The following is a 27,594-nucleotide window of genomic DNA, read 5'->3' as shown; positions in this document are numbered from 1 at the left end:
CTCGTCCTGGAATTCCTCGATTCGATCAAACGCTCCACGTCGCTTCGCTTCTTTTGTGCGCGACTCAATTTCGCGGTAATTAAATTTGCATCGGAAGTTTCATGAAAGTTTAATCGCCAGGCTCCTGGGCGAAAAGTCGACTGACCTCTGCAAAGATCGAATTATTACGCTGACGAAAAAAAAAAAAAAGAGAAAATGAGAAAAAAAAGAAAAAGAAGAAGAGGAAATAGAGAAAAGGAGAAATGGAATTCGTTAAATTTGCCGATGTAGAAGCGAAAAAAAGAGGCATCGGTCGGAAATGCTCGTTAGAAAATAGCACGTAAATTAATTGCGATACCGCATTCGACCGCACTTTCTCTCTCCCTTGCTCTCTACCACGGGTACGCGTTCGCGAACAAATTATTCAGCTTGAAGTATTTCAGAGAATTTCGTTTCCGCGCCCCGTGAATTATCCAACGATTATATTTACGTTCCCGAAAGCTTATCATTTTTCACGCGTCCCTAATGAACAGTTTTCCATTAAACGAAATGGCGTCTTTGATTCGACGCGAATAAATAGATCTCTGGAATTTCGGTCATAAATCGTCACTGGATATTTTACTCGAACGAAATCCTTATACTATATTGCACGACTGATCGGTACGGAAACGACGTTCCTCCCCTTCCGGTAAGAGTTATTTGCAAAGAGCGGAGGCCGGTATCGTAGGGCTTAGGATCATTTATTCCGCAGCATCTCGCGATAGATGGAGTTGACCCTGGCAATTTCTCCTTGAATCTCTCGTGGCGGAGGGTTGTTTGTGGCCCCTCCCTCGCGCCGACTCTCTCAATATTGTTAACGCGCAGAGGGTTCAATCGCACGTGCACGTTCCACATCGATGTGCCTCGTACAGCAGCCTAGGCTCGCTGTGTGGGTAACGTGCACTCATACACAGGCAAGTACGTAGGTAGCATTGGCTGGCGCCAGAAGGCCTTCATCGCCCGTTCCACCTGTTTGTGCTGGAGTTTTCCCCGCTTAGAAACTTTCAGTTCCCAACAACAAAGTTCCCGGCTGGCCGAACTACTCCCGAATGACGTGCCGGATCGATACTTTGTAAGCCTCATAAATAAAGCCGCCACGCTCCGTGACTTGTTCGCCCTACCTTCCGCGTTTCATCGTCTATGCATAGCGGTCTATCCTCGTGCACGGCCGATCGTTCAACGCGTCGTTTTATTTATACACTTGGAACCCGAAGTTTTATCAATCGAATGGAATCGAGTCCACCGACAGAGAAAGAAGGAATGAGAGAGAAAGAGAGAGGGAGAGAGAGAGAGAGAGAGAGAGAGAGAGAGTATAAGACGTATATACATACATTTGAAATGCAGAATTCGAGCCAAAGAAATTTAGATACTCGGAATGATCGAGGATTTGGCGAAAAGAGCAGGACACACGCTCCTGAACCCTATCGATTGCCAATAAATTCCGCGTAGCCGTAACCAGCAAAGCGTAAAGGTAGCCATTTCGTTCACGGTTGGCCAAGTCACAATGGGTTTCCGCGTACAATCTCGGCTTCTGTTCACGTACACGGTATAGTGAAATTAGCGGAGATACTCTCACACAGCATAGACCCGACACGAGACGCACTCGTTGGAGCCCGACCGATGCGAACTTGCTCTAGATACCGCCGATCCGTGAGATCGCGCCGAGCCAAGCACAAAAGATTCCCCTGGCTTTTCTCTCTTTCCTTGTGGCGTCGTTTCTCGAGCGAGGAACGCGCCAGGGCTCGATAAATCTTCCGACCAATTCGATTGCGAGCGAGGCATTATGCAAACGATCGTGACGATGCGTTTCCTCGCTACGGGAAATTGTACTGTCAAATGGTTTGCTGTTCGATCCAAAGTTTCATGACATAACGATCGCTCTGCTTTATGCCGAGGTAATTCGAGTCTCTAAAAGCTGATACATACGCTTGAAATTCATTTACCGAACGTCTCTCGTAAAGCCAGAAATCGGAGAGACTGTACGCTTGGTTATAGGAGGCTGAAACTGGGCTGGTGGAAAGAGAAAGCTATAATAGAAGATAGGAGACCGAGAAAAGAGGAAGAGGAAAAGGCCGAGAGTTTATCGGGTATGCATCAACGAGCCACGTTCGCAATATTATCGTCGGTCGCGTGACGCTCCCGGTTTTCGAAGGCGGCTGCTCGTTGCCTAGGGTCTCGAGATGGGGGTCGTAGCAACGGAACGGAATGGAACGGAACGGGATGGAACGGATAAGGGAGAGAAGGGCGGCGAGGGAGGAGGTAGTAGGATCGGAAGGTTGGACCGGGAGAGTGAAACGGTAAAGAGGGGAAAGAGGGGAAAGGTGGTCCGGCAAGGAAAGCAAGGGAACGCGAGGAGGGAGTGGCGGCGGATCGGGTGATCGGGCGTCGGTGTGTCGTAGGCCGGGAGCGGAGACAGTGAGCGGGAGCGGGCGTCGGAGCCGTGGGCAGAAACGCGTAGTGGGGGAGAGAGGATTCCACGAAGCTCGCGGAGCACCAGTAGACGGCAGCACTGCGGGCCGCGCGTATCGCAGTTCGTGTCTGATCGTCTGCGCGCTTTTGTCTCTACACTTGTCGACTTGCCGTCGTCGTCTCGAGGGTGAACGTGCCCCCACCCTCGCGGCTTATCCCACCCCAAAGATTTTCTATTATTGCCGTCGTGTCGTATCGGCGCGTACGGGTAGTGACGCTTTCGTGCCGGCGCTTTATCCGTTGGTTCCGTGCTTTTTCCCTGGTTCCCGACTATGATTCAGCCGGAAATAGGAAGTGTTTGTTAATCGCTGATTCGGAAACACGAGGAGGGTGCGCAATAAACCACAGGAGAAAACCGATCGAGAGAATTGCATCCAGGAATAGATTGATAATTAGATAGAGATAGATAGATAGATAGATAGAGAGAGAGAGAGAGTGAGAGAAAGAGAGGAAAGGAAGGATACTGCGAAAGACCGTCGGAGCCCTCTGGTTCGGGAAGAAGATCAACGATTGACGCGGTGTCGCGATTCGCGATCGCCTTGCCGTGAAGTTTGCTACGCGTCCTTGGCACGCGAACGTCGTGTCTAGAGTCGGATGAAAATTCCACCGGCTCCCGGTTCGTTGGACGAATGATGGGCGGGGGCTGAAGTTTATCGGAGACGAGGATTTTGTTTGATCATCCCGGTTTAACTTGACTGCCGGCCGCTCTTCCCTTGTCGAGTTTGACACAGTTGTGTTGTTTGAAGCGCGTCTACGAGACAAGAACCAGCCATATTTGACGCGGATGCTCTCACGTTATTCTCTGGAATTCAAAGTTATTCGGCTCGTGTTCGAAAACGGTGGTGTGTAATGTATATGTGCTTTCGAATCGCGATAAATCCGTTCGCGGAGACGCGCGTGAAAGAAATTGTGATTTACGCGATAGATGCGAGTTGCGAGTGAAATGCGCCTCGAATTGGCAACATTCCCAGACGCAGTGCTCCCTAACGATGCCGCCGCGTTTCTAACCGACTACGATACGCCGTCCGAACGTTTTAAACGGAATTTACCAATTATTTCGAGCTCGATCTTCCGAGCATCCCAGAGCTAAACGCGTCGCGCGGAATCGTCAAATATTTCGAGAATATTTCGATCCTCTCTCGCGAAGTATCACAGTGTCGTCGCATCGCAGCCAAACGGATTGAGAGATCCTATCGATATGTGAGGCTCGTAACCAGAATCGATTCGATCGATGTCGACAAGTAGCCGCTTCGAAGGCCGAGTGAACCGAGGGAATGATCGTCACAGTGAAGATACACGTCGCATTTTGAGCGTGCAGGATTTTAACGTTTAGAATCGTGATACAGCCGGTGGTGTATATATACGTATATATGTATATAGATATATATGTATATGTATATGCACGTATACGATACATGTATATCGGTTTCTCGTGGCGCGTGACGCGCGATTTTTAATTCTAACCCCGGCGCTCGATGAATGATTGTGTGCTGTGTCAAGTAAAGTGAAAGTCAAACGCAACGGACGGCCATTTTTCATGGATAAACGTGCAGCACGGTGACCGGCTCGAACTGGTTTCAATTCCACGGCTCCAGCGCCACGAGACGTAAGTGTTCCATCGCTAAAGATCCACTCTGATTGCCACCTCCGCCTTTAATGGCGGAGTTAATGCGATTTCCTTATCAACCCGCGAAGAAAATAGAACGTGATTCAGTGATTCTACAGCATTATACGTGTTAGCCCAACAGTCGGAGCGTTTCACGCAAACCTTCCATTTTTCATCTTCGAAATTTCCATTATAGCTGTACGCGTTATAGTACGTTTGCCGTAACTATAAATCGAGTTTCGTCGCGATAAACTTCGTTGTATCAGGAATATCAAAAGGTAGTTTGCAACGTTCGATTCCATACACGTCGCGGATATTAAACAACGTAAATTCGTAATTTGTCGCTCGTGCGTTTCCTTCAAAGCAGAGTGTAGATGGTCACCAGTTCGAATTTACAGCTTTGTGCCTCGAATTCTCCGGAAACTGCTGTTCTCGTTAAATCGCGTCCGATCTCAATCGCTTTGAATTTTAATCCCCTGTATCTATTTGTTTTAACGCCATTAAATTTAGGAGGATAAACAACGACGCGGACGTTCAATTTTTCAGAAGGCACCGAAAATATACGCGAGAAAGAATAAAGGTCCTTGACTCTCGGCGAATTCGATTATTGCTCCCTACGTTTTTTCGTCCAATTCTTCTTTTATTTGCGCGTACACGCATAACGTGATTAACGTGTCCGGTAAGTGACAGAACGCAAAGCTCAACCAGGAGAGAGCAAATCGTTAGCTATCGAAACTTCCTTTCGTTTATATGGCGAGGAAATACTCTTAGAAGAAAGTATAGACACTTTTCTCGTAACTTTCGAAAGGAACGACTTTGAAATTCTGTCGACTGTGTACTTGAGATACGGCAGACACTTAGCGTGCCTTTGGATAATGTATGCGAACTTATAAGCTGGTAAAACTCATGGAAACCGATGTCGTTCAAGAACGACGTTTTCGCATCGATTCGAACAGAATTGCGCAAATGCTTGTTGACTAATCCTTTTGCAAGCCCTATTTACGATAATTATTCGAAGTGAGGTTATCTTTTATCAGGTTGAATTAACACGTCCACTGGGTACGAGGCGAATTCTTTTCGGTTATGTTTACAGCGCCAACTTCAGAGTGCACTATTAGAAATCAGAAAATTTGATAATAAACGGACAAGTACTGTAAAATTATTTGTTAACGCGCAGCATTGTAGCTTGTGAAAGTTAATTAACCGAACGGGTGCAAAGATATAAAACGGATAGTAGTTGGTGAAAGGAATGAAAAAATGTTCGATATGACACACATGTACCTACATAAAAGTCCTAATCAAAATGTCCTAACCACAAACCTGACACGAAAGAGATTCGGCGACAAAGAGGCTCTAATTGAAAGGAGATATACAGAGCGAAATAGGATCGATCTGAGGGAAAAATTCGAGAGCCCTTTCCCTTATTCACGCGTGTAGAAACTTTTGAGCGATGATGTACGCGAGATCCTTTATGTACGCGTGTAGAAAAGAGAGTGAAACAGAGCGAGCAAAGAGGAGCGCGGATACGGCAAGAGAAGGAAGAAAAGCAAGAGACGGTGGCAGGAGGGAAAAGGGTGGGTGTATGGGTGGACGAGCGAGCCTGCAGAGAAAGAGAGACGAATGGAAGGGAAAATGAATTCTCGTTGGCAGTCAGATAACCCGGTACGATCGATCGGAATATCTGCCGGTCCGTTGGCGTTACACACACCGCTTACATAGAAACGCGCTTATATATAGAACATCGGCCATGTGCCGAGAGACGAGCGCCGCGCGCATACGTAGATACTCGTACATATGTACGAATGTCTACATAAACGCGTCTGCGACTCTTTGCGAACGACGGGAACGCGTGTACTATGCATGAATGCGTATACAGGGTGGCTCGATTTAACCGCGCTACCACTTTTCAAAGAACCGCCGTGAAACGTAACTTTTTCGCCAGCACTTGCTGAATTAGCTTTTTTCTTCTCTCCTCTTCTCATTCTTTTTCTCTTTTTTTTCTATGTGTGTTTTTTATACTGTTCAGCTCGTATTTTTCAAGAGTCCCGGGCCAACGACGAGGAAACAAGCTTCTAGATTTTAAATTGCAGATCTTAAAAATAGATAATCAAGCCACCATATTTTGTAAAAAGAAAAACAACCGTGGCTCTAACTTGGATATTACGACGATCGATATTTCTGAAATATTCAATGAAATATGTTTAGCCGCAAGATCAAATAGGAAGGGAATTTTGTTTAAGTAGAATCGATCGTCGGTATTTTAAGGTTGAATATTGCTTTCCCGTAAAACGCAAAAATATCACTTCTTCATATTTTTCTTTCATGGTCGTCGTGTAAGTTGGTTATAGATTCTTATCAAAAGGAGCAACAGAGGTATAAAATATTTATCAATAGATTCGTCCAAAATTTAGTTGTGAGCGCAATCTTTCGAAAAGGCAAAAAGATTACTGTTTCATCGGTAGGTAGCGTGTAACTTTATTATTTATTATTATTTCAGCGAAAAATCCTGAATTAACGATCGTTTCCAACTTGCGAATCGAAGATGACTCCTGTTTTGTCGTCTCTCGAAATCACTCCGCTTTGCTACGAATAGCAACGTTCAGTCATATTTAATCGGCCGCTATTGCATATCTGACAGTCGTATTCCCAGATTCCTCTTTCAGACATCGGCTGCCCGACAATTATTCATAAGCGTAAAATTTGTCTCTGAGGGTGAATTTATGAGAAGTTAGACTATCCGCCAAGTCAGAGGTCAATCGATCGACTAAATGGCTGAACGAATAGATCGAAGCAGAGGGGAAATATCCGAGGAATTAGCGAGCAAATATTCGCACGTTGCTCGTTCGTCTGGAAACTTTGAGCGAACCAAATTTCTCAACGATCCAATCGAGCAAGGCTCGGATAGCGGTGTGCTAATGGACGTGAATACGCGGCTGTTATCAGTCGTTGTCACTTATCACTCGTCAAGGTACGCGAATCGAACAGACGGATCCCTCCTGACTGTCAATACCTCGCCGAGATACTTGACTTGTATGTGAGTCAAGTATGCGCATAGATAAAACGAGTCACGTCGACCGTATCTCTCTTACGGCGGTTGCTGTCGCATGTCAAAGTCGCGTAAACGATACGCCCTGTTACGCGAATTCGTTCACGATCGCATAATGCTTTCTTCAATGGCGACTGTCTTTCATATTCCGTATCTACCACCGTTTTAGATTGGTTCGATGTCTTTGGTACCTTCCAATGAACCGGCCAGCTATCTCGCAGAAAGGCGAAACATAGACGGTAGTAAGAGAACACATTTTTGGTGAATCGTGCGCAAGGGTAACGAAGAAAAGTGCGAGGAAAAGATGAAAAAAGGCGAGGAAATTGATCGAGATTTCTGGATAGGATAAAATGGCGAATATACCGCGAACGAAGGGGGGTCGACAGCATGGGTGGACCAGTTTACAGGCAGGAAAGAGCAACCGGTATCCAGAGAACCGGTTGGCCACGATAGTAGGCGGTAAAAATCGGTAAACAAGCGAGCTGGCTAGCTTTATCGCGCCACCCTTCGTGTCTGCATACGTTATCGATCAAAAGTTTGGCTATAGTCTTGGTGTATCGCGAAACGATGCAAAACTGAAATACGAACGTTGGATCGTTCTCCGAGTTTGAGTTTTCGTAGAAATTCATGAACAAAATGAAAGATGTTCGGTGTAGATCGTAAAAGTCTTTTCTCGCAAATTCAACTCTTACGTTATCGAAGCTGGTCCGTACTATTCGTTAGTAGGGTCGATATTCTCGGCTGGCTACGCCAATGCATATTTGCGCGCTGATCTTTTCCAGTTACATAGGTAACCACTTAAGCAGCGCCAGACTGTTCCCGTGCACACGCGCACATACGTACGTCCGATCATCGCACACACAGCTTCGACTTTCCGTGTCGCCATTAATTAGATTAGCATATGCCGGAAAAAGGTGCTATCCGCTTATATCCGCCTGCGGCAACGATATCACTAGCAACAGCGGAGGTTGCTCGGTGCGTTAATGGCATTATGGGATCATCCGTGAGGCGACCGTAACGCTCTGCCCAGACTGCATATCCTTCGACCACTACACGACCCTGTTACAGTAATTGCGCGATGTTCCTACCATACGTTTATCGTTATCGGATATCTAAACGTATCCACGAACGCTCTTCACCGTCTTTTAAATTTTGTAGACGATCGCTTTTACGAGAAATTTCAACGCCAAGCTTCTACGTATCATGGAAATTTATTTATCGGAAGAAAACTTTGGTTATTCGCTGCTATCCGAATACGGTTACTTGTATTTTCACTATCATCGTGATAACAGGTAAATCGTAATTAAACACTCGAGCGTCCCATGCTAAAGGCTACGTGTAAATCATGCTCCTAGTCCAGTGATACAGACTCTGATGGATATTCGTCGGCTTCGTCGGTGGAATCGATTAGGTTGCTCGCGTGCGAGTAACGAGCGAGTCGATACGATCTTCGGTGGGCGTATTTCTAACGAGTCTCGCCGCGACGAAACATTAATAATTCGGTCGTGCGAGATTCCTCGGTCGGCCCACTTATTCCGCATTCCTGGTGCGGATATCGAAGGAAGCCGAAGCTACGCCACTGGCGCTGCAACAGCGACACAAAGCCCGGAGCGACGGCGCAAACTATTTATTTCATGAGCTTCCCCCGTGTAGACGACCGCCTCCCCTTTTAATGCTTGCCTGTGTGTACACGAGTTGTAGATCAGCCGGCCGTGGCTACATAAGGGGAAGCGGTCGGTATGTGAGGAAGGTACATACATACACACGAGACTACATAAGGGCCACATAATGTGCGTGGCCATGTGCATCCGGCGGAATGCGACGGCCTAGGTGAAATGCCTGGTCCCGTGCCAGAGACTTTAACCTCGATTCACAATAAAACAGGCTGGAGTCTTCTTTTCTGGCACTCAGACTAGAGGAGGTCGCGACCTGTCCTCTCACTTTTTCAACCGCGTTACCAGAGGGACCGAGTTGCGCCAGAAAAAAGGATTATAAGGCACGTCCTTTCTGGTACTCGCGAATATTTTTTTACCCGTTTGTCGTGTGTTTGCGAGCATGTTGCTGAAATATACAGTTGGTCGTAAAAGCGTTCAAACACGTTGCATATTTAGATTTACGTTTTACTGGAAATTGTGAAACAGCATAATCGATGTTAGCGAGATGGTCGAATGATGGTGAAATTGGGAAACTGGTGAATTTCGCGGAACTACGAATGCTCTTCGAACGTTTAAACTCGTATCAGATCGATGGATAACTTTCGATGGAATTCGACAGAATGCACGTCGTTCGAAACTCCGCTTAGTTTATTCGCTGTTCAGAGCGTCTTATCGGGAGTATCTCTTCGGAGGCAATTCCCCATCACCTTTTCGTATATTCATGACCGATACTGGCTTTTAATTTCTCTCGAGGCGTCTCCACCACTCTTGCAGCTTGTTCCTCAAGAATATTCACCGACCGATAATCCAGCCGCGTATCCTTTCCACGCTCGTAAATTCGCCTACGTCTCGCCTTCTTTCGTGTTTCCTTCTTCGCGCAGCGTACCCGGTGGCCCCTTTACACCGCCATTGTATAGCGTGACCCAAACAAACGAGACTTCTATAAATTCACGAATCTTTACCATTGTTTGGCGAAAATAATACCAAAGTTCACGCTACGCGAGCGTCGAGATTTTATTCGAAATAATTACAATGACTTTCGAGTAGTTTGATATTCCGGTGCTGTACAGGGTGCCCCGAACAATCAAAATTTCTTCTATAAATATTCACGTTTGTTCGACGAAAATTAGTCTGCGTACGTTTATGCGAGTTCATAGTTTCGTGAATACTGTAGATAGACGTTTGTTTTACAGATTAAACAATATTTCTTATTATTTATAATAAGTAATAAATATCGCACTTTGAAAATTTCGTAATTGTTTGAACCATCTTATAATACTGTCCATTTGTAAATTTCCCGTAAACGCGTAAAGGTCTATGGTGTTTTAATAATAAAATTAACCTATGTGCATCTATTTGCATTCTACCCGGATCACCCAGTATACGGAACGGCGTGGCGGCGTTTATCTCTAGTGCCGTCCACGCTGTCGCGTTTATCTACGGTAATAAATGCGCCAGTTGAACAAAGACGCGGACCGCCTGCACCCCGTTTATTCGCAACCCTGTCCAAGTTAGCCTTCGAGTGCCGTCGCGTGACTTTACGAGTGACAACAAAGGGGCCAGACTGACGTTACTATCATACATCCGTAGGGAAATACAGACGTAGTAAAGAAGTCAAGTGTTCTCGAACCGTACTTTCGTTTTTAGCGTTATTTTAGAAACTGCCTGGCAAAAGCAAATCTATTTCGCTTGTATTTCAGCCGCGACCTGGAAGAAGACCCCGAGGACGTCCAGGAAACGCCGCACAACTGCAAACTACTCCTAGGATACAGAGCCCAATCTCGCAGCATCTGGAAAAAGGTAAGAACGCTAATTACATTGTCGTATACGCAGGTGTAGCTCTAATTATCTATCTGCATCTGCGTTAGTTGTTACAAGTACAGTGAAATCTCCATATTCGCGAACATAGATCACGTAGTCTATATATCTACGGCAGAATTTAATTCATCAATCGGTGAAAAATACTGATGAAAATATCCGATGATAAAATAGTTTCTCGTTAGAAGAATCATTTGCTACCGGCGATGCTGGCTTTTCTGCAGCGCTCATATAATTTTCAGGATTGAGAATTCTCGATTGGAAGCTTTCCGTTCAATTTTTCAGAACCACGGCTTAAATCGGTGAAACTAATTCTGAACTTGGGGTAGGTAAAACCGCGAATACGGAGGTTTTACTGTATACCGAATTCGATGCAAGGCGCCCCAAATTAGTTATAATTTGCACAATTTTTCTATACTATCGCCCAAGCTGTCAACCCTTTCATATTTATATTAAAAAAGAGTCTAACTTCCTCGTTGGACTCGAGTCGCCATATAAAAATTCCAACGTGATGTACCACGCAATAACTCAGCTTTGGCGACCGGAGAAAAGGCAAATATTTCATCGCCAGGCAAATATTTCATCTGCGAACAATCAGTACGAGAGGAGAATAATAGAGCAAAACCTCGTTCTAACGCGTGGGCTATATCTATCCTACGGTTGATGAAGGGAGGTCGGATAGGGTCGTACTTAATAGGGCACGACCGAGCGAGCCACTCAAAGGTCGGACAAGAAGGTTTCCGACGATAGGATCGAGCATTGGGCTCATTGATTAAACCAGTGTGAGAAAAGGATAAAAAGAGAGAGAGAGAGAGAGAGGCGAACCCATGTGGAATTAGGGCCGCCTTAAAGTGCATCGTCTCTCTAGGGACAGAGACTGCGCTGTAGAGGACAAGGTATAGAAAAAGAGCAGACTGTGAAAGGGAAAGAAGAAGTTAAGGGCGGAGCGGAAGAAGAGGGGTAAAAAAGAAAGCTTGGGTGGGAAGGATGGAAAAGATATCTGGGTAGGCAGGGAGGCGCGCCAAGGGGAATAAATGATTCGAAGAACCAAGAAGAACCGGTCCACAAACAAAAGACTCGTTGCCTGGTCTGGTTGAATCTCTTCTGGTTTTAAGGGGCGGGGGGAGATGGAAAGAATCGTAGCTCGTACGAGGGATTTCACGCAGGAAGGAAGTGCTGACTCTGAAGCGAAAGAGGGTGCTGATGTTGATGGAACTGCGGGATTTTCAAGCTTTGTCCGAAAACGAACACTCAACGTCAGAGCTATCGGATTGGTCGCAACGATGTAACGACGATTGTAATTTTTCGTAGAAATTTTACCATAGCTTTTCGATAGCGTAGCTTTTTTTCAGGATTCCAATGATTTTTTAAATAAAATTCCTGGATGAGAATGGAACATCAATCGGGTAATTATTGAAATGAAATCGAGAAATTGGCAGAAAGTAGAGTTGAAATCAATCTGGTTGCCCGTATATTCTGACTCTGGCAAATTAATTTTATCTGCCCGGAGAAATCCAATCACGCATCGAATCATTTCAATTTCTAAATATCTGACTAATTTTAGACGTTGCCAATGAATTAAACTCGATTTATGCTTAAATACCGGAGTATTTACTTTCGAATTCTCGGTCGTTCGGCGAACGCCTGAATAATTGAGACGCTGCCCCGTATTGGAAATGTCAAATTTTAACGAGCAAGTCACATTCGCGGAGAGAAATTTCAGCTATAATCCGATTTTCTACGTTGCATTGCGCTTCAATTACGGAGCCGGCATATTCATCGGCGACAGTTGGTTCTCCGCAATGGCATTTGCTCTAGGAAATTAACGAAAGACCGCGTGATTCGACAGAGAGAAACTATTCTTGGCATGCTTTGGCAAGCCTGCCATTCGCAAATTTTATTTCCAGACCCGTTCTCGTCCGATAGTTCCTTAATTGACAAAATTATTTCATTAATTCGCCAATTATTCCACGCCAAAATCATATCGGCCATTGGCCACTCGAGGCGATTCGGCAATCAGTTTTACTCTAGTCGATTAATTCGCTGCTATTCTACGCGTGGTCGTTAAGTTTCTTTGCTAAAAATATAAAAGATACACAATACGCGTTATATCAACGATATGGGGCGTGACTTTCGCTAATTCGCTGTTTCCATCAAGAAGCTATGATTCTTCTCGTAGCTTCAGTAGCTTGAAAAAAGAAATTCAATAGCTTGGAATTTCTTTTTTAAGTGATAAATTCGCAACAGAAATTAGTAATGAATATTAACATTCATACGCTAGTAATTAACAATGGTATGCCATCAGCATTCGTCACGTCGTTAACAGAACACGTTTTCCGATTTCGTGTTGATCAGAGGGAAGTGGATAGCTGTCGTCGAGTTAGAAATCGTGAGTGCATCACTCTTCTTTTCTTTTCTCTGCACAGGCAGCAGGAAGTCGAAAGAGAAGCGAGTGCATCGCAAAAGTCCCCTTACGTCATCGGACAGATATAGCCGTCGCGATTGCTTCTCTATTTCTCGTTTCATCCTCGTTTCCTGTATGTCCACTCGAGCCTCTAGAGCCTAGAGTCTAGACCTAGAGTCTAGAGTATGCCTACTTGGCCGTGCGCAAGATCGCCTGTAAACCTCTCGAAAGCGTAAAGCATCGATGCGAAAAGTTGGTCGCGTGTTCCACAATCCCGTTCTGTGGGATTCCCCGTGATTTTTCAATTTCTCCGCGGAGAAAGATTAATAGCACGACAATGGAAATATATTAGACACGTGCGTTCTATCGAATGTGCAATCTGCGTTCGATCGAAAGTCGGAGATTACGTAGAGTGGGTCACGAAAGTATTCGAACACTCGTAGAAACTTTTTATGGATATATTATGTGCGTTACACGAAACGGATCTGAAAATGTATGCAATCGCTCACAGATCTGAAAATCACAGAAATCATTAAGATACGTAAACGTTTAATTAGATATTATTAGTAAGTCAGAAAATTTGGCGAGATCAGCTTTAGCGCTAATTATACGTTTGAGATTGCTATTCTAATTTTTTACTAAATATATTCCGACACACACGTGTGTCTACATCAAATTATACCAACGTACGATAATCGTGTCTCGCGCTAACTAAATTTCAAGAAGTTTCGTATACGATGCATAATACGTTTATAAGAATAATTTCGTGAATCGTTGGACGTTTAGACGCGTTCGCGATCGATCGAAAGCTCGCGATTACGTATTCTCCGAGGGAGAAAAGAGAAAACTACGCGGAGAACGATAATTCTCGGTGTTCTAGAGAAATAGAAAACGTCCGAAGGAAGATCCGGAGCATCGGTTTCGATTCTGCCGCCGCGTGGAAAGCAAAGAAATTTATGCGATCGTTCTGGGAACTTATCCAGTGTTTCACGAGCAAAGATTCAAAGCCACGATCTTTCTTTCTGCGAGGTACGAGGTAGAGGCACGCGCTAATAAAGTAACGAGGGCTCCTTTGAAGTGGGGCCTGCGTCGCTGTAATTCCTCGCTTCGTCTCGACCAACTTCTCTTTTCTCCCCTTTTTCTCCCTCCGCCTCCCTCCGAAAATAAACGCATCGCATAAAACGCGAACCGGATGACACGTTGCTGAAAATACAACTACGAGACACTGTCAGCTCTCTCTCTCTCTCTCTCTCTCTCTCTCTCTCTTTCTCTCTGCATCGGACGATGATACTTCGTAGTAATAGCGAGCAAAAACCGGGGGTGGAATGGAATTCTTCTCTATTTCGGCCCGAGGAAAATCCACGTCGCGTAAATATTTTAGAAGAGAAACTCAAAAGAAAATGGAGGAAAGAAGAGTAGATACGCTGTACGTGAAAATATCATGCGTTAATTAGCGAAACGTGTGTCGTTGAAAATTTTATCTGTGAAAGTTGCAATATCGAGATGAAAAACATTGTGTATATTGAGGTGGTAAAAGCGCGATACAACGCGACGGAATATAATTCAAAGACTGTACTATTCTAAATTCCAGGCATTCTCTATTTCAGAATCTCTTTCATTGTATTCGTGCAAACTCCGCATAGTCTGTGTACAGTCTCGAAACTTTGGATAGTCGTGCCAGTCTCAAGTTGCTCGGTCGATTCACGTATCTCTGACACTTGAAACTCAGTTACTCGATAGAAACAATCGTCAAAAATTCCCGTTCCCACATTACCGATAATTAAAAAATAATTCCTTGTTTCTTCCTCCTAATTAGCAGATCACCGAACACGAGGAATTTAATATTTCAACAGCGCATGCATAACAAAGGCAACTTCCGTAGTAAAAATACCGTGACACATTAATCACGGAATTCTCAACGATTCTAACAAGTTCAGAAATTAATTTCCCTCGTTACGGAAATACTTTTCGTTTGATCGACGATCGTTTGCGCAAAATGCGGTGAATGCAGTTCCACTAAAAAAAACTAAAAAAAAAAAAAAAAAAAAATGGGTGCAAGTTTAGTAAAAAATATACATGGAGCGAGGAGATTGTACGAGAATGAGATTGATAGCAGTGGTTACTGGTTGTAATACGTACGACTCGCTTGGCAGCTTACCAATCCTGGTTGCAAAGACGTCGACACTTGTTTTTTCTTCTTTCTTTCCTCGTCTGCCAACTTCTCAAAGTCGAGTCCCTCGTCCGACAGTCCTCGCTCGAGCAAGAAGAAACGTCGCTCTATAAGTCTTCAAAGAGCGAACCGTGAGAAAGGTGGGCTACTCCTGGGAACATAGTAAATCGAGATTTATTGAGAATCGAACGAGCGAAAGACGTGTTCGTTAGAGACGACTCCCTCTACGGTTACGAGATCGTGAAACGTATTCGAATCGGTGATTTCCTTCTTCTATTGATACAAAAGTAGCGAGAGAATCCGATTAACGAACGACTGTGATGTATAGAGGAGGCTCGCAGAGGTGTTCCATCGTTCGTAAATATCATTTATGAATGTATTATGTTCGTTATACGAAATTACATGGACTTATTATGTATATTTTGCAATTTTATTACCAACTTTTACTTTTAAAATTCACCACGAAATTTCCACTTGACAGTTTTCCATGGCAAATATTTAAATATTTCCACGAGACAGATTTCTCGCAGCTGTTCATCGTTCTGATTGCACAACCCTTCATTTCCCTTGATTTCAAAATCTAGCTATTATAATATACGAGAATGCGTTAAGACGATCAATTACTCGTCGACCGGTGGAGTAATCGTTCGAAAGTTTAGGAGAACGATGTAGGTACAGTCGCAACGAGGACACACTGCAAACGGCAGATTAAAGTATCGTTGAACAGCACGTGGGCGGTCTGTCGTATTCCCGTAGTATATGCATTTAACATTAGGCGCGCGGCGTATGCACGAATTGCAAGCTAGTCGAACCACATGTCGACAAGGCCGCATCTGGCGGCCAATGAACGGCGTGTAGCCTGTAAATGGCCTGGAAAAAGCTGGTATCACTGTCTGGTCGAAATACCTCACGTTTCCGACCCGATACTAACCAGCCTAATTAGCCACCAGACTACGCATCTCCGAATTCCCAAATGTGTCCTATTCATTCAACGATAAAGCGAATAGAATATGAAACATAAATTGTGCTCCATAATTGAAGAGTTCGCAACGATAAGGAGAGTTTGCAGCTTCGATATTTCATATTCGAAAGATTTGCATCGAAAAGCGCGAAAGTTTATTACTGCGCACGTTAGTCGACTATGAATTTATGATGCGTTTGAAAGAGTGATTCGATCTTGATTGATTTCGAATTGATTTCTTCTTTCTTTCTCCTTTTCTTCTTTTCTGTTCTTTCGAATTACTGGAAAATGGAAATTACAAGTTTCAATTGTCGCGAGGAATTCTCGTATGAAATCTCGCATCGAAAAAGAAAAAAGAAAAGAGGTTTGTTCGGAGATTGAGGGGAAAAAGTGGATCGTTCGGTTTTTCGCGTTTTAATTCACCGTTCCGAAGCGGAAAATCGCTGGGCGACGAGGCTGCGCGTAGGAAACGTCGTTCGACGAATGCATAATTTCGAGATCGATATCGGCTGTGTTGGCATACGCGTTCACGTATGCGCAGTTGCGCAACACCACGGACAGCCGCGGAACAGCAGGGGAAAGGGAGAGAGAGGTTTTGCATCGCTTGACCCGAATGGACACCGATCGCACATCGTCACACAGTATATACGAGACGAGCCACGACTTTTGAATGAATCCACAGTCACCTACTAGGTGACTCATCCATCGTCGATCGTGTTGTTCGTGTGTGACGATCCATCGCGCATGCGCATGACACCTTCTCCTTCCTGACTATGTTGTATTAGGTCGTGACATATGGAATGTTCGATCTCCTTTCTCGGAATAGATGTGTCTTTATTTTTCATCCGTAAGTAAGTTCATTCATCTCTATAGCCTTGCAATCTTTCGAAAAATATTTTCAAAAAATCTCGTTCCCTCGAAATCGAGTTCTTCAATTTTTCAATTTGAAATACAAGTAATTACGTATTAGCGTTATTTGTGCAGAATCACCAAGCTTGATTCACACTGGCGATCAAAATACGCCCAGATCACGTCAAGTCAGCAAAATCGCTGACACGTAATCCAGTGTGAGCATTGAGAGTAGGCGGTTCGATCGAGTTTCCTAGCGACCGAAATGCCGCACGATTGTCGAAAAGGAACATGGAGCGTTTAATTGAATTTGTACGAAATTACAGCAAACTGCTACGTGATTTCGGTTAGAAAAATTGTTATACGTATGCTTGGAAAACGACATCGTTTCTCCTTAGAGCGAATAGGAACGAAAGAGACTGCGACGAGATTTGATTGTTTCTGATCGTCTGGTGGGAATGCTTTGGCAAAATTCTACATTCGATTGTGACCGTACCTTTGACTAGTTTGGCTAGTGTGAATCGTTGCTAAGTTTAGACTCACGAAGGCAAATGACTAATTTCATGTGTATTCATTGTAGCACATTGGGTGTTCATGAATATTCATTGTTGCAAATAGAACGTTGCAGGCCTTGCAATGCTATTTTCGACAAAAGATAAATGAAAGCAAGAAGCATAAATCGACGTTTCAATATAAATCGGACTGCAGGCACGCAACATACTCTTTGATACAATCTAGGTAAAGGATCTGAAATTTCATATGTTGTAACCTAATCTAATATCTTGAATTGCTTCGTTTAATTTATGTACAATAGTACGTAATGTCTTCCTTTGTTCGTTTAAAACAGTTAACGCAATCGTCAGAGCATCCGAGTTATCTGCAAATCGAAATTCTTCTTGCGATCGTTAAAACAGTTAACACAATGGCTAGAAACTGCAAGTTATCGAGGAAGAGGAATTGCAACAACCAATAAACAATTCTGAACAGGTTTTATTTGATCTGGATAGGTTTGGTTGGCGCGAACCGTAATTTTCATCGAGCAACCAATCCCGCGGCAGTTAAATTAAAAGCCTGAATTTAATGATGCGGCCGAGTATTGATTTGCAAGGTGAATGCGCACAGCGCTATTTACACGTCCCATTCGCAGTCTCCCACCATTTTTTTCGCCCGACGACGCGCACGAGATTAATTCATCGATCGGCCGGAAATTCTTTTTCCCGCGGATGTCGCGCATCCGATGCAATGTTCCCCGAGGAAATTTCATTACCGGCTATACCAGAAGAAATTTCTTCTGCTCGACTCCGCGCGCGTTTCTGCCGATAATTTCACGCCTGTGGAATCCGCGCGTGCACGATGCTACACGCGATAAATTTTTTACGTCGCTGCGTGTATGTACCGCACGTTCCCTCTTCCGTCGGAATATCCCGCCACATGAAATCTAATTTGTTTGCACGATGAAAAAGAGAAATAATAGATAGGGCAAGAGGGAAAAAATACCTTTCGCGTTTCATCTGGAAAAAGAGAAAAGAATCTAAAAATTGCGGAATTTCCTATTTATTTTATTTAGAGAATAGAGTGCCATTAAATGTGCAAGAAGTTTGAAATACAACATGTGCGTTGGAAAAAAGCTTATAAACGCAGAGACACGTAGTTCGTGAATGGAAATTCTAAATCGATAGGATCTAACATTAGATGGAAAATTGTAAATCGCTTGGTATCCAACTGTGGAAAAGGAAGTTGATCGAAATCAAGTCATTCGATTTAACTTTGATTTGCTTTGCAGATCTACAAACTGTCGAATCTATCGATAATTGTAGGCAATCTATCGTGAGAGTAGATAATTAATCGTTTATTATACTTCGAAAATCGACAACTTTCTTCATTCGAACGTAAAAGCTTCTTTTACGTAATCGTATCGAATCCCAGCCCGTTAAGTACCAGATAAAATAAATAAACTGTTGCAATTGTTGTCTTCGCTGAAAATTTTCGAAACAAGAAAATTATCAGGGGATGCCAGTACGGCAATAAACACACAGTGGTTACGAATTTATACACAGGTGGATGGCGATCTCGAGGCAATTAGGAGGCTATATCCATTTCAGTTTGAGCTTGACTCGCCCGTTTCACCCACTAGTTGCAGAACTCGGATAATTATTGTTGCCAACTAACTTTTCGTTTGCTCGGTCGTACTCTGCTCTTCCACCACCGCCGTGTACGTACTACCAGCAGCTGGAATTCCCTTGAACTCACAGGTCGCGTGAAATATCGTGTTTTTGCCTCCTTTCAAACGCTTTTTCCTTCCTCTCACTCTCCGTCCTACCAATAACGTACTTCTTTATTCTTTACGTTAAATAATATCGCGAGTCTGACGTCCTTTCTCGTTTATCGATTACCAAATGTATCCAGAGATTAATTGCCTTTCCGGTCCTTTGGTTCGGTTGCAAGCAGTTTTCCACGGATGGTCATCGATCTTCCTGATTTTACGAGCCGTCGCGAGATCTCCTTGGTCTTTGAAACCGCTGCTTTTAAGGGATCGTAAAGAGCCTCGGGTATTCTATCCTCTTTGACTCGGTTGGTCGAGCTTTTCTGCCAGGGAATTTTATCGCCAACGATCAGGGAGCACCTTCGCCTTACGAATATTGATGACGTCGACGGCTTGAGACCGTTCCAGTAAGAACCAACCGAGGATAAGGCTCAGGCTGGTTCACATTTCACTCCTGAATCGATGAGCTTCTTCCCGCTGCTTCGTCCCTTAACCCGTATCACACAGCACCGTGTCACAATCCTGCGCTTTTTATCAGCGTTAACACTCGAAGATTTGGCCAGTGAATTTGCCGACGAGAATATTCGGCTGAACTATTTCATTTACATTCGGACGTTGTTGCACGATCGAACTAATATTAGTATCGTAGAAACTGCGTTGGACTCCGACTATCTGCGAACTACGATCGAACGTAATTTCGGTTTGCACGAACGCGTATTTATTAATTTGAGGTGTATAAGTCGCGTCCGTGATGATTGTTGGCTGGTGGTTGTAGATGTCGCTGCTGGGGGTACTGCTATATTTTCTTCCTATTTAGAATCGTGGAATAAAAATCGGACTTCGGTCGCTGGGATTCGAACCCGCGTTCCGAACGTTCGTAACCTAATGCGCTAACCACTGCGCTACCGTCGTCCGTTAGTTGTTTATGTCGAGTGCCGCCACAAATTGATAAATTATCGTAGAAGAGTGTCTAGAGTTCTATCGTTGTTCGTACTTACGTGTCTGAAAAAACGATTCGAAGTTTTGTTTCGAGGAAAAGAGAAAATTTTACGGACGAGAAGAAAGTATTTTCGCCACGAGCGCTTCGCAGGTTACGACTTCTCGATCCCGAGAGCACGTTAGTCCTCGGGGACGTGAAGTGTTTGGGAGTAGTTACCGGAGCTCGATCCTCGCACGTCTCGCACAACTTTCAGGTAAACTTTGTCGAAGTAGTTTCTGTCATCGTTCGAAGATCTTGGAATGTGCAGCTCGAACACTTGCGCGCCCTTTGCGAAGCGTTCTTGCCTCGCAATCACGTCGACTATCTATGAGAACAGCGACTCAGCATCTTTGAAAAATTCACGAAAATACCAAGCAAGCTTTTGATAATCGGTTTTTCAGTAATTGCAATAGAAATTGTCGTGGAAGTCGTAACGCGAGCAAGCTTTATAGAGATTTTCTTCGTTGGAGTTTTTACGCTCGAGTAATAACGTCCCTTTGAGATATCAGGTTTTCCAAGGAAGGAGCTCGAGTCTCGAAGCGATTGCAGTTTTCTCGAAGCAGAAATATCAGGCTCGTTAATAAGCTTCCCAGAGGGAAAGGAAAACGAGAAAGAAAGATGATTGGTCGCGGAAAGCTACAGGATGATAATCTGATCTTTCTGTCTTTTTTAAGTGGCATTACGACTTGCAAGACGAATGACGTAACGATCTGTCTTTCACACGAAAGATCGATCGATGCAAAGCTTAGAAAGTACACGCTTCGAGAAACTGGCTTTTTTGAAAAACCGTTTCTTCGTACAACCATTCATCGAGTTTCCCACGTTAAAAAGTGGCATCGATTACTATGTCAGCAGAAATAAAGACGATAAAGTCCTAAGCAATAAGAAAGAATCTCGCTCCTATTCGATTTATACAGGGTGGTTGGTAATTGGTGATACAAGCGGAAAGGGGGTGATTCTACGCGAAAAAAGAAGTCGAAAATATAGAATAAAAACGTTTCGTTCGAGGCTTTGTTTTCGAGAAAATCGACTTTGAATGTTCGCTCGGTACGCGTGCACTTTATCACGTCTCGTTATAACGGATCTCACTGTAGATCGTTGTCTCGATGGAAAAATTAAAAAAAAAAAAAAATTTTATTCTATATTTTGTACCACCAGTTACCAACCACTCTGTATAAACTACTCTAAATTACTGAATCAAGTTAGTGAATTAACGTGTAAAATCTCGACTTTTTAACGATTCGTATGGTACACGTATGAAAAGGAAAATCGCCAGCTTGAAAATTATACGATGCGATAACGCAAGTACGTATGGAAAATACGGAAAGATTTGGACAATCGATGCAGCGAAATCGAACATTTAACATGTTACAAATTAACGTAAAAACGATGGAGTATCCATTTATTTTTGAAATACCCGCAACAAGTCATCTGTTCCATATTTCATTCTATCCAACGAAAGAATTAGCAACGCAGTTAAAAGCTCGTGTTTATATCCCACAACACCTGAACGCATTGGAACCCAAATATCCATTTAAATGGCGTCTAGGTCGATCCTCGGCTCCTCTCTGTTTCCCTCGGTTTCCCCGATGATTGCATAATCGGTCGAACAAGCCAAAGGTCTCCGGGAGCAGCTGTTCGTCGTCGAATTCCAGTGCACACCTTCCGTCTGTGAGCGCGTTCGAGAGGGGTTGAGGTGCACGCAGGTGCAATCTGACGATGGCTGCGACGGGTAGCAGGTGGTGCATGGACAGATATCGATGAGTTCCCAACCGGGGATCTCTACCGATTTCTCCATCCTTCGTGTCCTGCGATCATCGGACGCGAGACACGACGGCCTTCCAACAGACAGAAACCGCTTCCTTCCATCTTTTTACTTTTGCCATGCTCTCGTGTCTGTCGCGTGATTGCGAGTCGTTTAATCCGGCCGTAATACCGGATCAGGAATCGCATTAATTTTCCTTCCACCGCAATTTGCGAGTCTCGCTAATCTTTCTTCGAATGCAACCAGGTCCCACCCTGTTCCGACCGACACGTCCGTCGATCTGTTTCAATCAAGACACCATTTATCGCTGCGAGGCATTGTTAGCTTCACTCTGGTAATTCCTAGTTTCCAAGGGTTCGAACTTGATTTTCCAACGTAGACGTATTTATTCCTCGGAGTTCCTTTTCTTTTTCATCCGCGGATTTTTCTATCGAGAAACGCGCATATCGAACATCTCGATGTTCCTTACGATGTTCAGTTGGCGAGATCATCTACCTTTCTACCGCGTCTTTCGTTTATCGCGGTTTATTACGTTTCTTAAATAATACGTCCGTGTTCACGCAGATTTTACACTTTATTTTGCTGTTCGCTTCTGGGCTCTGATCCGACGACCGAAACATCCCGATTAGGATTTGATCGCGAGATAGAGGAAAAAGGCGCGGGATCGACGATTGGAAAAATCGATGGGCGCGATCGAATTGCAATTTGCACAGGTGGGCAATAGCCGATGGATGGTAGAGAGGAACAGCGATGGCGTGTCGAGGGTATAGGTTGGTGCACGGCACAAAACCGAAAGTGAGATTAGCTTCGTTCCGGCTGGCAGGCCGCCAACTTTTCCCCTGCTCGGTGCCGGTTTTATTGCGCTCACGCACGCACGCAGACACGCTGCGGATTTTGCGCGACCCGCTATTCCCGTACATCCGGGTCTTGCTCCGACGGATATATCGAAGCGAGACCCTCGCGTCGCATTATTCTTACAGATGGTCACATTTCGCCGCGGATTTATCGGCGTAACTGCGGACGCACGCGCGCCCGATTTTTCTCTCTCTGCGTCTGGTAATTGGACTCGCCAAACCGTCACTGATATAAGCCTTTCAACGACCATTTGGCTCACGGTTTCCAAACTTCTGCCTCATTTCGGACGACGCATCTTTCTCGCGTGTAACTGTTTATTAAAAGAGCAAGGAGAGGAAACTTACTTGCTAAATCCGCTATCTCTAAGAAACAGAAAGTCAAGAAAATCGATGGAATTATCGACGAAGGTAATGGTCGATCACAGACGATTTTGTTTGCCACTAAAGTTTCAAACAGCGGAGTTAAAGGCTTTGCTCTGCGAACGTCGCTGTTATTTACTTGTTCGTTTAACTCTGTTCCCTTCGCATCTGAATCTTTGCTCCATTACCAAACTTGTTACTATCATGGAAGAAGAAGACTTAACAACACCGGCGGATGGAAACTGAGAGTAGTTCGGTGAAAATAATGGAACAAAGAAAGGAATGTAGGAAATGGAGGAATACAGGAATATTTTAGTACTGAACGTAAGGATTAGACAAGAATTACGATGGAAAAAATGTTTAAAAGGCGCCAGATCCTTTCGTTGAAGAATCGTACGTTTCAATGGACTCGAAATATTTCGGTTCGCTATTCTCGGTTCAAAGTAGCGCCGGTCATTCGTCAAACGGAGACTGAGTTACAAAATCTCTCCGCGACGTTTCGTTGCATTCCACTCCTTTGAAATGCGTCCGTCTATTTCGGGAAAACGCTGAGAAAGACGGGTACGCGCACCGATGACTCGAGTAATCGGCTATTCAGCGGTCGCGTTCCCGGGAAACGGGATTCTCAGTGGAAAAGGAACAGGCGGAAAATACCGGGATCGTAGGAGAATTTTGCGCGTTCTCGTCGTTTAACGACTCCACTCGTCTCGTTCGGTCGGCGAGCCTTCTCTCTGCGAGTTCTCCGACCTCGTAAAACATCTTGCTTCACCGTGGCGCCGAAAGTAATTGCTACTGGCGTGAGTTTAATCTCTCGTATTCCTGATCCCGCGACCGAGAGGCATTTTAGCTTCGAACTGTAACTCGTTACAAACATCTCCTGCTAACTTTCATTCTATCGTTTGGATCGTTACTTCAGAGGAACGTGAAATTCCGATCAGTCGGTCGTTCTCCTCGTAATCTACGTTACATCTCGATTACAAGATTATTCGTGAAAATTTTCTACGGTAAATGTTCGAAGATAGTCGTTGTAAATTTTACATTTTAGACTTTCCGCTTTTATTTCAAAAATATAAATCGACGCGATACAGTGAACAAGGCGTGGCGATATTTTTTACTGCGACGTGAAAAACGGTTAAAGGAGAAATAGAAGTGGACGATCGAGCAACATAAGGGTTAATAAACGTGGAGAACGGTGGCGGTAACGGTGATCGGAGGCGAAACATGGGCAGCGCACGATCGCAGCTCATTAAAGAGCGCATCGTTGGCCAGCTAAATGCATCTGCACGCGCGTCTCGCAGCTGCGCACGCTTTTGCGTGCATTATGCATGCACGCGTTGCCGGGCGACGATGCGAGCCAGGCACGCCCACCGTTTTCGCACTCGCATCAAACTACTGCTTGTTTTTCTTTCCTTTTACCTTTCCCTTTTCTCTCTTTTTCCTCTTTTCTTCTCTTTTTTTTTCTGCCCCTCTACCTGCACTCCACTTTTATTTTCCATTTGCCGAGCGTTTTTAACGTTCGTTCACCTTTGCGATAATTTTCATTCGAACAAGAAAGTATTTTCGCGTCGCTGAAGAGAGAATAACACGGTTCGAGAATAGGAGTAGCCTCGTTAATTAAGTTCCTTCTTTCCCGTGCTTTTCTTTCTTTTTTTTCCTTTTTGTTTCATTTTTATTTCAATTCGGGCTGTTTCCGTTTCGCGATTCGGTTTCCATGGAAGCCCCGTTTCATTTCCGATCGTCCATCACAGCTCCATCGGGGGGGAAAAAAAATATCTTTTCCATTTATACCGCTTCGTGAGATTTAGATTGTGCCGAAACGCGCGCACCGCCCGGACTCGAACGAAAAATGAAAACGGGGGAAAAAGTGAAATGCGAGGGAAGGAGGAAATACGCGTACAAGAACTATCAACGAACACACAGCAGAACGAACGACGAAAATATGCGATCTTGAATGAAAACTAGCCACGGATCCGGATCGAAGATTTTTATCAATTTTTACGTTCCAGGCTATTGAACCGCAGAAGTCGAGTGAAAAAAAAAAGAATAAAAATAAAAAATGAATCGAGAGAAAAATGTAACGAGTTTTATTCCTTTCTTTCTTTCTGTTTGCTTGCTTTTCACGCGCCACAGAACGTAATGAGTACGACGAACAAAAGATCGATATTAATTTATTTACTTCCGAATATGCGCGAGTCACGGATTAAAATGGGTGCGCTATAAAATATGCGGGAAGTTGTTGCTGTATGAACGGCGTATAATTAATTCGTTATTCCTGCGATAATTTCACACAAGTTGCATTATTCTGGCCTGTCTAATTCGTCCCACGTACACCGCTTCTCTCTTTCTGTTGGCGCTGTTCGCGTTTAAAATTCTTTCCGCGCAACGATAATTTTATCTAAAAGCAGGTAAATCCGTGGAACGATGATTTTCTTCCCCTTGAAATTGCTAAGAACGCGTGGATTAAATTCTGTCGCGTCGAATATAGATTCTCGCTATACAATACGCTATATTTAAATACAGAAATTCTAAAAACAGAAAAGACCGAGGGATAAAGCCGTCCGAATATATTTCGCAGTCTCGACGATGTTACAACCTTCAAACAGCCCACGTCTACTCACAGTCTAAGGAACCGCCGTGTAGTTGACTCAAAGAATTCAAGAATATAAGGAGACACGAGACAAAAAACAAAATTCCATTGTGTGGGATGTTTCTGCTCACCCACACGAGTACGCGACCTATCGACCAGTCTAGACAGAAAAGCTCGCGCAGGACGTAGAAGAGGCCTGTCCTAATTGTCGAGAGCGGCGTGAGTCAGCCTATTGTTGTACACTGTTCCTCCTGCAGAGACAGAGAATCCCTGCTAGCCGTATAAATAAAGTATCGAGGCGAACGAGATGGATAGAGGAAGTTGCATGCAGAGATCCTTTGGTCGCCGAGAACTGAAAACTGCACGTAGGAAGTCAAGGATTGCAAGAGCTACATAATAAACTATGAATCAGTGAATTGTGGGTTGTAAACGGCGGTCGAGCATTCTGGTTGGCTTGGCCTTGGATTCTAGAAGCAACACTCGTGGAATTTACTACTGGGGAAAGTCGCGATTTGCTTCGATAGAAGAACGTTGAGTAATAGTTGCGCCTTGTTTCCAATGCTTCCACGTATCTTTGTGATCGTTCAAAGAATAAAAGTTCGATTTTCTATCGTCAATCCTTTCGCAGTGATAACAGTAGAAAAATCTGATTTTATAGGCTGTAGGTACGAACTTGTTGAATTTTTGCGACCACCGAACGATTGTGAAATTTATTTATTGAGAATTGTGGATTTTAATCGGCGAAATATATGTGTAGTAACACTTAGATTACACTTAGAATCGATATCAAAATAGTTTCAGATTTATTTGATTTCTGATTCGCAAGATATTCGTCGATACACATTTGCACGCTTCTCAGCACTCTCTTTGTCTCAGCATCTTCTTTACCACAAACCAACGGAACAGTTGTATTCTTCTGTTTCACTATATATGTGTATTATTACTACGCGGCTAATTTAGTGTAGCACACAAAATTACACATATCTCGATACTATTAACGCTTAGCGTGGGGAAAGGCAAAGCGCGAACAATGAGGTTTAAATTATACATTATCTGCTTACTCTCGGATGGCAAGTATCCGGCATCAATGAACAAAAGTGTTACAAACCGCTCATTGTTCGTTGAAGAAGATCAAGAAGCTATTCACGAAAGATGGCAAAGGAAGGTGGTTGTGCAACGGGTGCCGTTCGCACACAATTTCGCCTCGACACGCCAGTTAAATATGCATTTATCGCATCGGCCGTTGGGAAGAATAAATAATTCCTTGGGCGCAACAATACGAATTGTTCCATTGTGTGTAATTTCATTTATAAATTACAACCGGCGTTTCGAATTTTTCTCTTTCCACGCGGCCAGACTCCGACCAGCCAACTCGTACATAGCCGACCAATTAATTAACTAATAACAGAATGCGCGGCGCATTGCTAGGAAATCAGAGAGCGTTTCCGCATTGTGTTGTGAAAATTAAAATATCGTAATTTCTGTCGGACCGGCATTACCGATATTAATTGCTTACTTTCCACCTCATTTTTCACTCGACCAAACGAAAGCTACGGTGAAAACACTTTATTTCATCGTTGCTTCGTTATGAATAGTCATTTACTTTCCAAATTTATCATAAATCTTGTAATTAATAATTACACCGCTGATGGCTATGCATTCGTCGTATTTTTATGATCCCGCTGAACACAGTTGGAAACTTCTTTTTACTGGAAAACTTGCTGCGTCCAGTATATCGTATGCAGCGACCACAAAGAGGTCCGATGCATTCCGTTCCAAAAACAAGAATG

At 44.0% G+C, this 27,594-nt stretch overlaps 1 protein-coding gene across 4 annotated transcripts in view; it reads left to right on the top strand.

Moving 5' to 3' along the window:
• Window positions 1-27,594, top strand: part of LOC126873686 (probable JmjC domain-containing histone demethylation protein 2C) — a 230,421-nt gene that overhangs the window by 57,645 nt on the left and 145,182 nt on the right. For all 4 annotated transcript variants that reach the window (XM_050634785.1, XM_050634786.1, XM_050634788.1 and 1 more), the window contains exon 7: window positions 10,495-10,594. In XM_050634785.1, the coding sequence (XP_050490742.1) occupies window positions 10,495-10,594 (100 nt within the window). The remainder of the gene's footprint in view (window positions 1-10,494; window positions 10,595-27,594) is intronic.

The sequence above is a fragment of the Bombus huntii genome, chromosome 15 (assembly GCF_024542735.1).
Source record: "Bombus huntii isolate Logan2020A chromosome 15, iyBomHunt1.1, whole genome shotgun sequence".
Lineage (NCBI taxonomy): Eukaryota > Metazoa > Arthropoda > Insecta > Hymenoptera > Apidae > Bombus > Bombus huntii.
This window is presented reverse-complemented; position numbering and strand designations above follow the sequence as displayed.